This window comes from Gorilla gorilla, chromosome 16 (genome assembly GCF_029281585.2).
Source record: "Gorilla gorilla gorilla isolate KB3781 chromosome 16, NHGRI_mGorGor1-v2.1_pri, whole genome shotgun sequence".
Lineage (NCBI taxonomy): Eukaryota > Metazoa > Chordata > Mammalia > Primates > Hominidae > Gorilla > Gorilla gorilla.
In genome coordinates, this window is record NC_073240.2 from 82,381,606 (window position 1) to 82,395,743 (window position 14,138).

General features: G+C 45.1%; 1 protein-coding gene across 1 annotated transcript; it reads right to left on the bottom strand.

Moving 5' to 3' along the window:
• Window positions 1–2,883: 2,883 nt before the first annotated feature.
• Window positions 2,884–13,795, bottom strand: MESD (mesoderm development LRP chaperone). The gene is made up of 3 exons (XM_004056656.5): window positions 13,489–13,795; window positions 5,853–6,085; window positions 2,884–3,397 (listed from the first exon to the last, which is right to left on the bottom strand). The coding sequence occupies exons 1-3, from the start codon at window positions 13,696–13,698 to the stop codon at window positions 3,139–3,141; spliced, it is 702 nt and encodes a 233-aa protein (XP_004056704.4). The 5' UTR covers window positions 13,699–13,795; the 3' UTR covers window positions 2,884–3,138.
• Window positions 13,796–14,138: the final 343 nt, after the last annotated feature.

The following is a 14,138-nucleotide window of genomic DNA, read 5'->3' on the forward strand; positions in this document are numbered from 1 at the left end:
CACTGCAACCTCTGCCTCCCTGGTTCAAGCCATTCTCCTGCCTCAGCCACCTGAGTAGCTGGGATTACAGCCCGCACCACCACACTCGGCTAATTTTTAGTAGAGACAGGGCTTCACCATGTTGGCCAGGCTGGTCTCAAACGATCCACCCACCTTGGCCTCCCAAAGTACTGGGATTACAGGCGTGAGCCACTGTACCCAGCCCAACATTTCTTTTGCTCATGAATCTGCAGACTGGGCAGACTGTTCTCAGCTCAGCTTATGTTGGCTCCCCTCAGTGTCAACTGGGATGGCTTGAAGGCTGGGGCTGGAAATGTTTAAATCTTATCCACATGTCTGTGCCTGGGCTGGGAAGACTCATGCAGCTGGGGTTGGAGCAGGTGGGCCTCCTGGGTATCCCTCTCTCTACGTGAAACACTGTACGCAGCCTCTCCAGTATGGTGGCTTCAGGGCAGCCAATTAAGATATGGTTTTACAATCTATTAAATTGGTAAATGTGATGCCCAAGGCTGGCAAGGGTAAGCTGACTAAACCACTTGGGAGGGCAATTTGGCAATACACACCAAAATGTTAAATTCCGTTTGCTCTAATAATTCTACTGCTAGGAATTTACCTTTCAGATATAAACAAAAGTGTACCGAAATATTTTGTATGAAAATGTCCACTGCAGCACTGAATATACCAGCAAAAAATCTGAACACTCAAGCATCCATCAGCAGGGACTATGCAGTGAAACAGTGGTTCAAACCTCACCATCACCCTGCTGATGTAGGACACCTTCAGCTATGGCCTGCACTACTGAAGCACCTCCCAGCTCATGGCTCACACCTGCTGGGGTCCTCTTCTAATCACTTCTCCTGTGCAACCAGTGCAACCAGTGCAACTTGGACTGCCTTTCACACCCACCCCATCACAATTAAGATCCACCAGGGCGTCCCAAACTCCTACCAAACTCCATGTGCTACGCTCCTCCAACCTGGGCCTGCACTGGGCCCCAGCCTCCCCGCTGGCCTTCCTGCTGCCTCTCCCTCTGCCACTTCTAGCCACAGGGTCTTAGCTCAGACTGTTTCCTCTGCCTGCCTTACTCTATTTCTCCTCCCCTCCTCTTGCCCTCAGAGAAGGCCTCTGGTTTTCTTAACCTGGTCAGGGAAGATTCTACCTCCCCCTACCCTGCCCCTTTCATACTTCTAACAGCTGCCATTTTACTTTGTACATTACTGACATTTGTCTTCCCCCACCGAATCATTGAGTTTTACGATAGCAGAGGCTGTATCTACACTGTCCTGGCACCTTGTAGTACCTAGTACATAACAGATACACAGAAACTACTGGGTGAAGTGGGGGCACACTGCACAGGAAACAATGAGACAGATCTGCACATTGTGACATGGGAAGGCTCCTAAGTGGAAACAGGAGGTACAGGGCAGAGTGAAAACTTTGCTACCTTTTGCTTAATTAAAGCAATTATCTCATCAAAACAGCTGCTTTATACTGGGCCATTATGGCTATGCAGGGCAGTAACCCCATCAAATTGCCCTAAGTACAACAGAAAAAGCCCACGGACAGGGCTTGGTTCAGCCACGGCATGATTCAGGGACTCGTTTATGCCACCAGGGTGTGGCGCTCTCTCCCCACTGTCAAACAGCTCTCTTCTCCAAGGGCGGGGCCTACAACAGCTCCCACTCCCGGTTCAAAATGCAGGAGAAACAAGAAAAGCCTCTTTCAGGGCCTAGTACCCTAGTACCGTAGATCACACAGGCTTCACCCTGGAGAGGGCATGGCCTGGAGGGTTGGGGGGACTGCAGGACAAATGTCCCATCCAAAGCAGAGAACTGAGAATGCAGAGGGTGTGGTTCTTTCGAGGGAAATGTGAGCGGCTACCAAATTAAGGGGAAACAGATGCTGTGAGGCCAAAACAAACATACATCACCATAAGTACATTTACATAAGTAAATGTACTTTTTTTGGTGGGTGGGCAGGGAGGTGGATGTGGGGGGACAAATTGTTAACAGCAGCTTCCACTGGGACAAGCTACCGGCGGCAAGAGAGGGATACACTTTTCGCTTTGTACCATTCTTTAACACTGACATTTTCTAACCATGTAATGTGCTACTTTCAATTTCTTAAAATCACAATTGAGGGTTTTTCCCAAAGAATTTTAGTTCTTAGAAATGACATCTGTACATAAATGTTCTAACTCTTATTCACAGTAGGCTCTAACATGAACGGCAAAATCAGACATTAACAGTAGCACATCATGTTACTCTATACGAAAGCACAGATTTAGGCACTTTATCAAAGAAAAATGTTTAGAAACAAATGAGGTTATTGAGTCTTCTGTCACACTCTGCAAAGGACTCTGATTCCCTACTTAAATCCTTTAAAACTGTCACATTAAATGGAACATATAACCCCTCGACACCAGCAGTACTCTTTCCTAAATAAACAAAACAGAACCCCTAACTTTACAGACCACATAAAACCTGACAGACACCAAGAGTTCTCTTACTGATGAGTAAGATTCAAGTCAAAGAAATTCAAAACCACTTAGGATTCAAGTGACATATTTTCTATTCTCCGCATTTCCTGCATAGATTTTGGATTTACACACCCTGGCTTCCTGGCTACAGACATCTGAGTTCACAAAGCATATTTTACCTTTAACATAATGAAAATGATGTATATGGCATGAAGAGTTTACTCAATTAAGTCAAGAGTTTTAAAGTCTTCTCTGATCAGAATTTGCTATCCTTTTAGTTGACAGAAAATAAAAAACATGGACACAGCAGGCCACCCAATCACAGCAGGTGCTTGGAGGGGAGTGGAATCTCAGTAGAGTCGATGACTCACCAAGTGTAAACGGGAAAAAGCAACACAGTCACATTTCCATGTAAGGAGATTTTATAGTAAACATGAATTTGTCAGTGTCCAGTATTAATTAGAAAACATCTGTCTTCTTACTTGAAGCCTATTAAGCAGTAATTCTTTGACCATAAACTGGTCATGTGGCAGACCCTTTCTAGAAGACACTAGAATGTCATCCGGTGTGCAGTTGCCTGAGACCACTCCCACCCCAGGAGCTGGGCAAAGAGCTCTCCATGTCCACCTGTCCCCCCACAGCACGTCACTGCTGCCCCATCACAGGTCTTCTCTTTTATTCCCAGCTCGATTTTCTTCTTTGGAAGACCGAGATTTCAGATCTCCTTCCTTCTTTTTTTTGCCCTTGTCTTGCTTTGTTTTATTTTTCTCTTTGCTTCCTCCTCCTTTGCCAGGGTACACCTGGCCCTCCAGAGTTACATCAGCACACCTGTCTTGACCGACCAAAAAGTCCTTGATCTCCCAGGCGTAGCTCCCATCGCGAAGCATGAAGATAGCACGGTCTGATCCCACAATGAACCTTGGGCAGAGAGATGCAATCAGTCAGCCAGCATGTACTAGTAAGGTGCTAAGGGGTCAGAGCAATTCTCTGGCACTTATCAGTTTATTTCAAATTCTACATGAATATGGAATGAAAAATTGGATTTTCCAAAGCCTAGCAGCTACTGATATCTCATGTATTAAAATACTAGCTTGCTGAACTATTAAACATCCAGCTCAGATCAAAATAGAAACAGACATTGGATGTTCCTTTGTTGTATAAATGGATGCCCATGTTAAAAGTGAACATTTGGAAAACCTCCCTAGGACACTGCAGAGGTGGCTCAGGGGCTGCTGCTGGGGAGGTAAAGAGGCAGCTTCGATCTGATCTGTACCTGTTTTATATTCTAGAGTGTCCAGTTACACTTTTACGGGACAAGACTTCTGCTGATAAAGGTGGAAAACCAATGGCTTAGAGTGGGTCATGATAAGAGGCTATGAAGGACTCAAGAGGACACTTGGTTATTGGACAGAAATCCTAGCCCTTGAGCTTAGCAGCAAGCAGCCCAGCTCGTCCATACTCGAAAGGTCCCAAGGAACAAAGCGGAAAGAATGAGGCCTGGGTGGAGCCCTAGTGTGGCCAGCGGGCATGATTCTTCTGTTCCTTAGGGACTACACCACGCGTTCCCCCTTCAGTTTCTAATGCTCCCACCGCTCCACAGAGACCAGTGGGCCTTCTGGAGCAGACATCACCAAGACATTTATTTGTTCTGTCTAGGTGTCTATTTAAGCTAATTGAAAATATTTTGCTGGCCGGACACTCTCTAAGTACTCCTTCCATTTCTTGTCATTGCTTTTATATTTCCTAAACCAGAATATTTGCAGACCCCAAATTTCAGAACTGTTTTTGAGGAAAAAGAAGCAGATTTCTTAAAATTGTACCTCAGGACCATACTCAAGTGTGAAAACTGAGCCTCTTCATACTAAATTAGTTATCGGTTAACAGCATGGTCCAAGCTTTATGTGTGAACATAGCTACACACAAAGCACTTTCCACTGAGCAGAAACTTCTAGCTGAAGCTGTCAAACTATTAACTAATTTTGTCCCTCAAAGAGGCTAAACTAAGCTATACACCCTTCTGTTCAGATGAAATAAAAGCTAAAGATCCAAAGATAAATAAAACTTTAGGATCAACTGAGATATTAAAAAAAAACACACACCAGGCATGGTGGCCAATGCCAGTAATCCTAGCACTTTGGGAGGTTGAGGTGCAAGGATCACTTGAGGCCAGGAGTTCAAGATCAGCCTGGGCAACATAGTGAGACCTCGCCTCTTCAAAAAATAAAAACAAAAACTTAACTGCTTTTACCAACAATAAATGCTCTTTTTTTTTTTTTTTCTTCCCCGAGATGGAGTCTTGCTCTGCCGCCAGGCTGGAGTGCAGTGACGCAATCTCGGCTCACTGCAACCTCTGCCTCCCAGGTTCAAGCGATTCTCCTGCCTCAGCCTCTGGAGTAGCTGGGATTACAGGCGTGCGTCACCATGCCCGGCTAATTTTTCTGTATTTTTAGTAGAGACAGGGTTTCACCACGTTGGCCAGGATGATCTCGATATCCTGACTTCGTGATCCGCCCACCTCAGCCTCCCAAAGTGCTGGGATTACAGAAGTGAGTCACTGCACCCGGCAACGCTCTTCTTTACATTAAAAAAATCTAGATAGGCTGAGTGCGGTGGCTCACACCTGTAATCCCAGCACTTTGGGAGGCCGAGGCGGGCAGACCACGAGGTCAGGAGATTGAGACCATCCTGGCTAACACGGTGAAACCCCGTCTCTATTAAAAATACAAAAAATTAGCCGGGCGTGGTGGCGGGTGCCTGTAGTCCCAGCTACTCGGGAGGCTGAGGCAGGAGAATGGCATGAACCTGGGAGGCGGAGCTTGCAGTGAGCCGAGACTGCGCCACTGCACTCCAGCCTGGGCAACACAGTGAGACTCAGTCTCAAAAAAAAAAAAAAAACTAGATAGATAAATAATTTTAAAAGAAAACCTAGAAAGGAAAGGCAGAGGCCCTTGGGAAATACCGCCAGAAAGGACACCCTGTTAAGAGCCTCAGGAAAAGACCCAGCACAGGGCCAGGCGTGGTGGCTCACGCCTGTAATCCCAGCACTTAGGGAGGCCGAGGCGGGTGCATCACCTGAAGTCAGAAATTCAAGACCAGCCCGGCCAACATGGTGAAACCCTGTCTCTACTAAAAGTACAAAATTAGCCAGGCATGGTGGCGGGCGCCTGTAGTCCCAGCTACTCGGGAGGCTGAGGCAGGAGAATCGCTTGAACCAGGGAGGCGGAGGTTGCAGTGAGCCGAGATCACACCAGCCTAGGCAACAAGAGTGAAACTCTGTCTCAAAAAATCATCATCATCATCATAATTAATAATAGTAATAAAGAAAAGACCCAGCACAGCCTATGAGTCTCTCAGCTGGTTGTTGCTGCTTTACCTCTGGACGTCATAGTTGGCATTGAAAAGGCTGCCCTGCCAGAGGCTCGTAATTTCCTCTGTCTCCTTCTCAGTAGGGCTTCCTGATACAGTGACAAACATCATGAGAGTCTTCCCTTTTTTCGTCATTTTCAATATGCTTTCAGGCTTGCTTGGGTCTATCTTTGAGAAGTCGACAGGTGCTGAAGGTCTCTTGTGCTCTGGAAGATCTCCTTCTTCAATGTCATCATCTTTCTATCAGATTAGGGGAAAAGCATCAAACCCATCATCAGAATCTTGCTTTTCAACTGGCACAGGCAAAAACTTCTGCATGATGTCAGGTGCATGTATATGACTTAAATTACAACATAAGAAGGAAAACTAGGGGTTTTCTTCCTCTTCTTAACTTTCAAGATAGTCTAAGTTTCAGGCAGCACATACTACCCACACCCAGGTTACCAATCACAGAGCGCCCCCATGTGATGGGTTTCTAGAGCTTTTAAACTCTCATACAATCTACCCAACATGGTAGGCTGTAAAAATGGCCACATTCTGGTATGGTCACACAATGAAATACTTCACAGCAACAGAGAACAAATACTGATATATCTAACAAATCCCAAAAATGTTAAGTGACAGAAGCCAGATACAAAATAAGATTTACTATGCAATTCCGTTTATTTAAAATTCAAGAATGAGCAAAACTAATCTAGGGTAACAGAAATTAGAACAGTGTTGCCTGTAGAAGGGGGGACAAGGTAGGATTAACTGAGAATGGACACAAGAGAACTTTTCTGGGGTGATGGAAATGTTCTACATTTTGACAGGGGTGTAGATTACACAGATATATCCATTTATCAAAATTTATTGCAGGCCAGGCACTGTGGCTTACCTTGTAATCCCAGCACTTTGGGAGGCTGAGGTAAAAGGATCACTTGAGGCCAGGAGTTCGACATCAGCCTAGGCAACACAGTAAGACTGTCTCTAAAAAAAAATTTAAAAGTAGCCAGGTATGGCAATGCACACCTGTAGTCCCAGCTACAGTGAGGCACACCTGTAGTCCCAGCTACTCAGTAGGCTGAGGTGGGAGAATTGCTTGAGCCCACGAATTTGAGATCAGCCTGGGCAACATAGTGAGATCCCATCTCTTAAAAAAAAATTAAAAAAATTAGTCAGGTGTGGTGGCAGGTGCCTGTAGTCCTAGCTACTCAGGAGGCTGAGACACGAGGATCACTTGAGCCCAGGAGATCAGGGCTGCAGTAAGCTATAATCATGCCACTGCATTCCAGCCTGGGAGACAGAACGAAACCCTGTCTTAAAAGAAAAAAAAAAAAAGAAAAGAAATACTCCCTCTTTGCACTGTATACTTAAAATCTGCACTCCATGTATACCCATTTCACTTAATAGGCACTGTACAAAAATATTCAATTCCAGTTAGCAGGTTCGTTTTCTGTAGTGGTATGGGCTAGCAATTCTGAAACTATCTTATGTGACCTCTAGGATTGAGAAAAGGAGTAAACATATTGAGGGTAATGAGAGCCAGGTTCTTAACTTCTGGGAAGTAAGTTACAAACATGAAAGGGGGAAGAATGAGCCCTGTGGTATTAGGCTGGAATTGAAGGTATCAGGAGAAACTCATGGTTTTTCATAGATTAACAGATGAGTAAACAGATTAATGGATAAAAATATTTAAAAGAGCGTGGGTTCCTTGGAGAACAGGCTTATAGCAAGAGAGACAGAAGATGAGCCTAGAATAATCCCGCATCACAAAGTAGTAAAGTGCTAAAAGAATCGTGAACATGTCAAAATGCCATGGAAGCCAACTTGAAGCAGCTCTCATGGGCCAAAGTTGAAATAATCTCAACATCAAAATAAATAATAGTATGACTTACAACCCCTCAAACAAAATGAGATGTTGAACCCATAATGATCAAAACAAATGAATAAATTACTAATAGAAAACAGTAACTTTTTTTTTTTTTTTTGAGACGGAGTCTCGCTCTGTCATCAGGCTGGAGTGCAGCGGCACGATCTCAGCTCACTGCAACCTCTGCCTCCTGGGTTCAAGCGATTCTCCTGCCTCAGCCTCCCGAGTAGCTGGGATTACAGGCACGCACCACCACATCCAGCTAATTTTTGTATTTTTAGTAGAGACGGGGTTTTGCCATGTTGCCCAGGATGGTCTCGATCTCCTGACCTCGTGATCTGCCCACCTCGGCCTCCCAAAGTGCTGGGATTACAGGCATTAGCCACCATGCCTAATAAATAGCATATAGACTGACAAATAAAAAATCTTTAATAGAACCAGGTTCCTTGGAGAAAAGGCTAATGCCAGCAACCAAAAAATATGAAGTACTGGCTGGGTATGGTGGCTCACAACTATAACCTCAGCACTTTGGATGTCGAAGCTGGAGATCACCTGAGCACAGGAGTTAAAGACCAGCCTGGGCAACATATCATGACCCTATCTCTACCAAAAAGAAAAAGAAAAAAGAAAAAAAGAAATAAAGTACTGATTGATACATGAAAATATTATGCTAAGTGAAAGAAGCCAGATATGAAAGACTACACATTCTATGATTCCATTTATAGGAAATGTCCAGAATGGATAAATCTGTTGAGACAGAAGGTAAATCAGCGATTGCCCGGGGCTGGCTGGCCAGGGAGTTGGGAGAACACAGGGGAGGAGTGGTTGAAGGTTTCTTTTGGGGATGATAAAAATGTTCTAAAATTGAGTTTGGTGATGGCTGTACAACTCTCTGAAGATACTAAAACTAAAATGTACACTTTACATGGGTAAATTGCCTATGGCATGTGAATTGAATCTCAATAAACCTGTTACCAAAACAAAAAACAAAAAAAAGCCCCTAAGTCACTCTTACTGAATAATATCTGAAGGGCCAAGGCTTAAGATACCATTAATAATGTACTATATTAAAAATAATTTTAGTAAAAAGTAAAAACGAAAGAATTCTACGCAGTGCTTGAAGGTGATCCATACCTACGTCAGACCTGGAATCTGGTTTCAGTTTTGCATAACTAGCTGTGTGACCCTGCCTAAGAATCCTTACTCCTCGAGGCCTGTTTCCTCATTTACAAAATGAAAAGCAGAACGAAGTGATCTCCAAGGCCCCAGTAACATGACCATACATAACACACTAACCTTCTTTTCCACTCTGCCACCCTCTCAACTGACATGTTTCTTCCTCATTTTGCTTTGAAAGAGCCACTTATCGTGACTTGCAGACAGGAGCATGGGCTGTGCTGTCAGATGGATGTGCTCCATCACTATGTGGCCTTGGGCAAGTTACTTAGCCCATCTGAAAATAACTTTCCTTACCTATAATGGAAAGCTGAGGGTAATAACAGCTTCTCCCTCCTAAGGTTTGTTTGGGGATGTAATGACTTAAAGGCAAGTAGTACTCAGTACTGTATCTGTTGGCTATGACACTGCTGACTCCTTAGGCCTCTGTGATCTGGCCTCCAACCACAATCACTGCATGGAAATTATACTCTCAAGTCACAAAGGACCTCCTAGTTGCCAAATTCACAAGTTGTTTCTGTCTTTATCTTAATTCTCCATAATATCGGTTATAGTCTCCTTAAAACACTTCAAGACTTCCAGTTGGTTCAATACCCTAGAATATTTGTATTTTTCAGATTGATTTCACTAATAATCATGAAATTAACTCAGTAGGTCCCAAGCAGCTTTTTTTTTTTTTCTTTTTTTTTTTTTTAGATGGGGTCTCACTCTATTACCCAGTTTGGAATGCAATGGTGCTGGTGCAATCTTGGCTCATTGCAACTTCTGCCTGCCAGGCTCAAGTGATCTTCCTATCCCAGCCTCCAGAGTAGCTGGGACCACAAGTGCATGCCACCACACCTGGGTAATTTATTTTTGTATTTCTGGTAAAGACGGGTTTCACCATGTTGCCCAGGCTGGTCTCGAACTCCTGAGCTCGAAGGATTCACCCGCCTCAGTCTTCCAAAGTGCTGGGGTTACAGGCGTGAGCCACTAAGCCCAGTCCAGCACTTCTTTGTTATTGCAAATATAATTAAATAGTCGTAAGTCTAGTGCATATAATACAGGTAAAAATTGTTTCAAGAGACTTAAAAAAAAAAAAGCAGCTTTAATTTCCATTGTATATGTGTGTGTGTGTTTCAGTTACAGAAAAGAAAATTGCAAAATAGTACCCTAATGAGCCTGGAGGACATTATGTTAAGTGCAATAAGCCAGACACAGAAAGACAAATACCGCGCATTCTCATTCTTATGCGGACCTAAAATAGTTGTGTTCACATAAGTGGAGATTAGAATTGTGGTTACTAGAGGCTGGGAAGTGGAGGGGAGATAGGGAGAGAGGATGGTGAATGGATACAAAATTACACTAGATAGGAAGAATAAATTCTAGTGCTCTATAGCACTGTAGGATGACTATAGTTAACAATAATTTATTGCATATTTTCAAACAGCTAGGAGAGAATTTTAAATGTTCCCAACACAAAGAAATGATTAATATTTAGGAGACAGATATGCTAATTACCCTGAATTGACCATTACATTTTATACATGTGTAGAAATACAACTCTGTACTCCATAAATATGTATAATTATTATACATTAAAATTGAAGGGTAAAAATAGTACCCTAGATGTACATAATTATCCAGTTCTACCCTTAGTCTGGGTAACCTAACCTGTTATGATCAGTGTGTCTATGCTGAAAACAATCCAATCTTTACCCTGAGGCAGAGCGGGAGGCCAGGGACAAGTCAGGCAGTCCCGACTCCAGTCCTAGCCCTGCCTCCAGGCCAGTCTTGCATTTTCAACTGGCTCTAGGGCTCCTTCATTACTGTTTGCCTAAGTCAATAGCTACAAAGCTGAGCTCCCCTTTCTGCAAATCCTCTTCTTCCTCCCATGGTTCTTGATATTAATAATAAGTGACATCTACTGAGTAGCTACTAAGTCCCAGGCACTCTACATATATTATCTCCAACCTTCAGAACAATCCTACCCGGTTCCATTTAATATACAAGGAAGATGATGTTCAGAGAGGATAAATGATTTACTTAATTTACTCGCATGCTAGAAGTGCAAACCACATTTCTGGCTCCAGATCCCTCCAACTGCCCCTTCCCATTATACCTGGCTATCATAATGTAAAATGAAATAACCACCTTTGGTTTTTCTACACCAATTGGGACTCAGAATTAGTTGTAACACAATGGAAGGAATTCTCACCTCTCCACACCTCTGAGGCACAGCCTCTCACTGAAGCACTGTTTCTCACACTGCTGGGGAAGGAGTGAGGGTATGGATTTAGAGATGGTCACAAGAGGAGAAGAACTGCTTCCTACAAAAAAAGCACCCACAGAGATGGATACGCTCTCCCACATAAAAAACACTGCTACTGGGGAAGGGTCCTCATGTCTGTAGAGTGTCTACAAACATTAACTCATTTAATCCGCATGGCACCCTGCAAAGTAGGGTGTTATCTGGCTTTACAGATACGTAAAACTAGGATGAAGTAGCTAGTGAGGGGTAAAGCTGAGTTCAAAATCTGTCTTTTTTTTTTTTGAGACAGAGTCTCACCCTGTCGCCCAGGCTGGAGTGCAGTGGCATGATCTTGGCTCACTGCAACCTCCACCTCCCTGGTTCAAGCGATTCTTGTGCCTCAGCCTCCCAAGTAGCTGGGATTACAGGTGCCCGCCACCATGCCCGACTAATTTTTTTATTTTTAGTAGAGATGGAGTTTCACCATGTTGGCCAGGCTGGTCTTGAACTCCTGACCTCAGGTGATGCACCCGCCTTTGCCTCCCAAAGTGTTGGGATCACAGGCGTGAGCCACCGCACCCAGCCAACCTGTCTTTTTACTACATTATGTGGCCCTGCTATTCACAAAATCAATCAATTGCCCAGGCACGGTGGCTCACGCCCGTAATCCCAACACTTTGGGAAGCCAAGGTGGGAGGACTGCAAAGGCCAAGAGTTCAAAACCAGCCCAGCCAACATAAGGAGACCCTGTCTCTATAAAAAATAATTTAAAAAACAAAATCAACCATCAAGTCCTGTTAAAAGTATAAAAATCTCACATTTCTCCCTTCTACTCTGCTCCTGCAGTTTCTAGCTTAATCCACGTCTTCCTCACTATCCTTCATTTGCACTTCTGTCACCAACATGTGTGGCAGTACAGGTAAAACAGTTCAAAGAACTGGCTCTAAAAGTCGCGAAAGAATATGAAACTCAGCTAGCTTACTGTGCGATGTGGAGCAAGTTATTTAACCTCTTTGTGCCTCAATGTCATCATCTAGAAAATAGGGATAAGTACCTCCCTCATGGATGGGGTAAAAGGATTAAATGAGATCATGTGTTTTTCTTGGCCTTCAAAGTCTCTCCCCGCTCATCCATCCTGTTATCTACTGTTCCCAGTGCAATCTTTGTTCATCTCTTCAGCACCCTCTTCGTCTAGCTCAGGGTCTGAGTAGGTCAAGGGGAGGATTTCTCATGAGGTGATGTTCTCACTCTGGCAGATCAAAAGGCTTTATTTGCTGGAGTCCAAAAAGAGACAAGGAGATTGCAAGGGAGATGGTGAACGGGGACGTTCTCTCTACACTCAAATCTATCCCAATCTTTCCATCAGCTGTTGATGACCACATGAAAACACAAGCCTGCATTCTTCTAGTCAGATGCATCAGGTGGTATTTTAAACTCTTGTCTGAAAGTCTTTCCCTTCTCCCGTAACACACACAGAGATAATCACAAAATAACAAAACATCAGTGTTGGAAGGAATCTTAGGAACCATCCTAACCTCCTCATGTTGCAGATAAGGAAACTGAGGCCTAGAAACTAGACATAACCTGCCCAAGGTTCCACAGCTATGCAAGCCAACCAGGACGATACAATCACCTTAGGAAGGGGAAAAGGCAGCAATGTGGTTTTGGCCAGTAATCTTTACCTTAAAAGCGTATTACACACTCCCTGTAACTGCACACTCCGGTGCATCCAAGTGAGAAACCAGAAAACTTACTCTCCTTTGAACAAAAAGCGTAAGTTCCACGATACAGAGCCATTAGCCATTGATACTTCTCCCCTCAGTAAAATAAATCCACCCACAAAAAGCACAAAATTCCCAGCATGCACATATACCAAAATAGGAAGTCTAAAATTATACCGATTTAGAAGACAGCTGAGATAACCATTAAGGAAGACCATCTTCACTGCAACCCACTCTCCCACCCACTCACCGCAAAACAAAAGGAAAATGAAGGAAATGCTCTTTAGTAGAGTGAGAAAGGTCTCTCTCCCCGTTTGCAGGGCTCACTGACCACAAGGATCAACGCAAAGACAACCAGGGCACTGAAGGGTGAAGGGAGAGCAAGGCTGAACAGTGAGGGGCAGATCCGTGATTGGAGTGGCTTGAGAAGTGGCAGGAGGAACAGGGCACTGGAATGAAAGAGGGCTGGAGCGAGGGTCAGCGGGCCCGCGGGTCAGAGGAGGAATGGAGGGTCAACAGTGGCTTCAGTGGGTCAGTAAGGATTCAAGGCATGAGTAGAGGAGGTTAGGGGGTCTGAAAGGTCCCAAGACAGAATAGGTAAGGGGTCATGGGGAACAGGGTCCCGCACAGAGAAGAGCCGGGAGGGTGTGCGCGCGCCGCGGACCTCCCATTGCTCCAGAAGACGCGCCATGTCTGCATCATTGTAATCGCGAATATCCTTCTTCTTCTTCCGGGGAGGTGGGGTAGACTCGTCGGGCGTCCCGGGCGAGCCTTCGGCCGCGCAGGACCCAGGCGGTGGTAGCAGCAGCAGCAGCAGCAGGTCAGAGGCACAAAGCAAGACCACGGCCTTGCGCGCCCACCTAGAAACCGCCATTTTCGCCGCGCCGCGCAGCGCCGTAGACGCGCTTACCCGACCTGCGCGGGCTGGACCCCGCCTTCCACACGCCTTCCTCTCCGCCTTTCCGAGGCCCCGCCTCCCGGCCCTCGCTAGCCTACCGGGCCCCGCCCCGTCCCATTTCCTAACCCCCGCCTCTGGAAGCCCCGCCCCTCTGCCATTTTGGCCCCGCCCCACTGGCTCCTCCTCTTGGTCCGGCTGAGGCGCTCTGTCCCGGCTGGGTGGGTCCCTGAGTGCTCATTTTTCGTTTTCCGTCAGAGGCCGACCTTTTTCTCCGGAACGCACAAGCCAGGTCCAAAAGTTCCTTCAGGGCCTCCAGGAACCACTAACCAACGTCCCTGTTGACCTCAGTTTCTCGCCTGTGAAATAAATTGGAACTGGAAGTTCTGGAGGCTGCCTCAGCTCTAAAAAAGCCCATT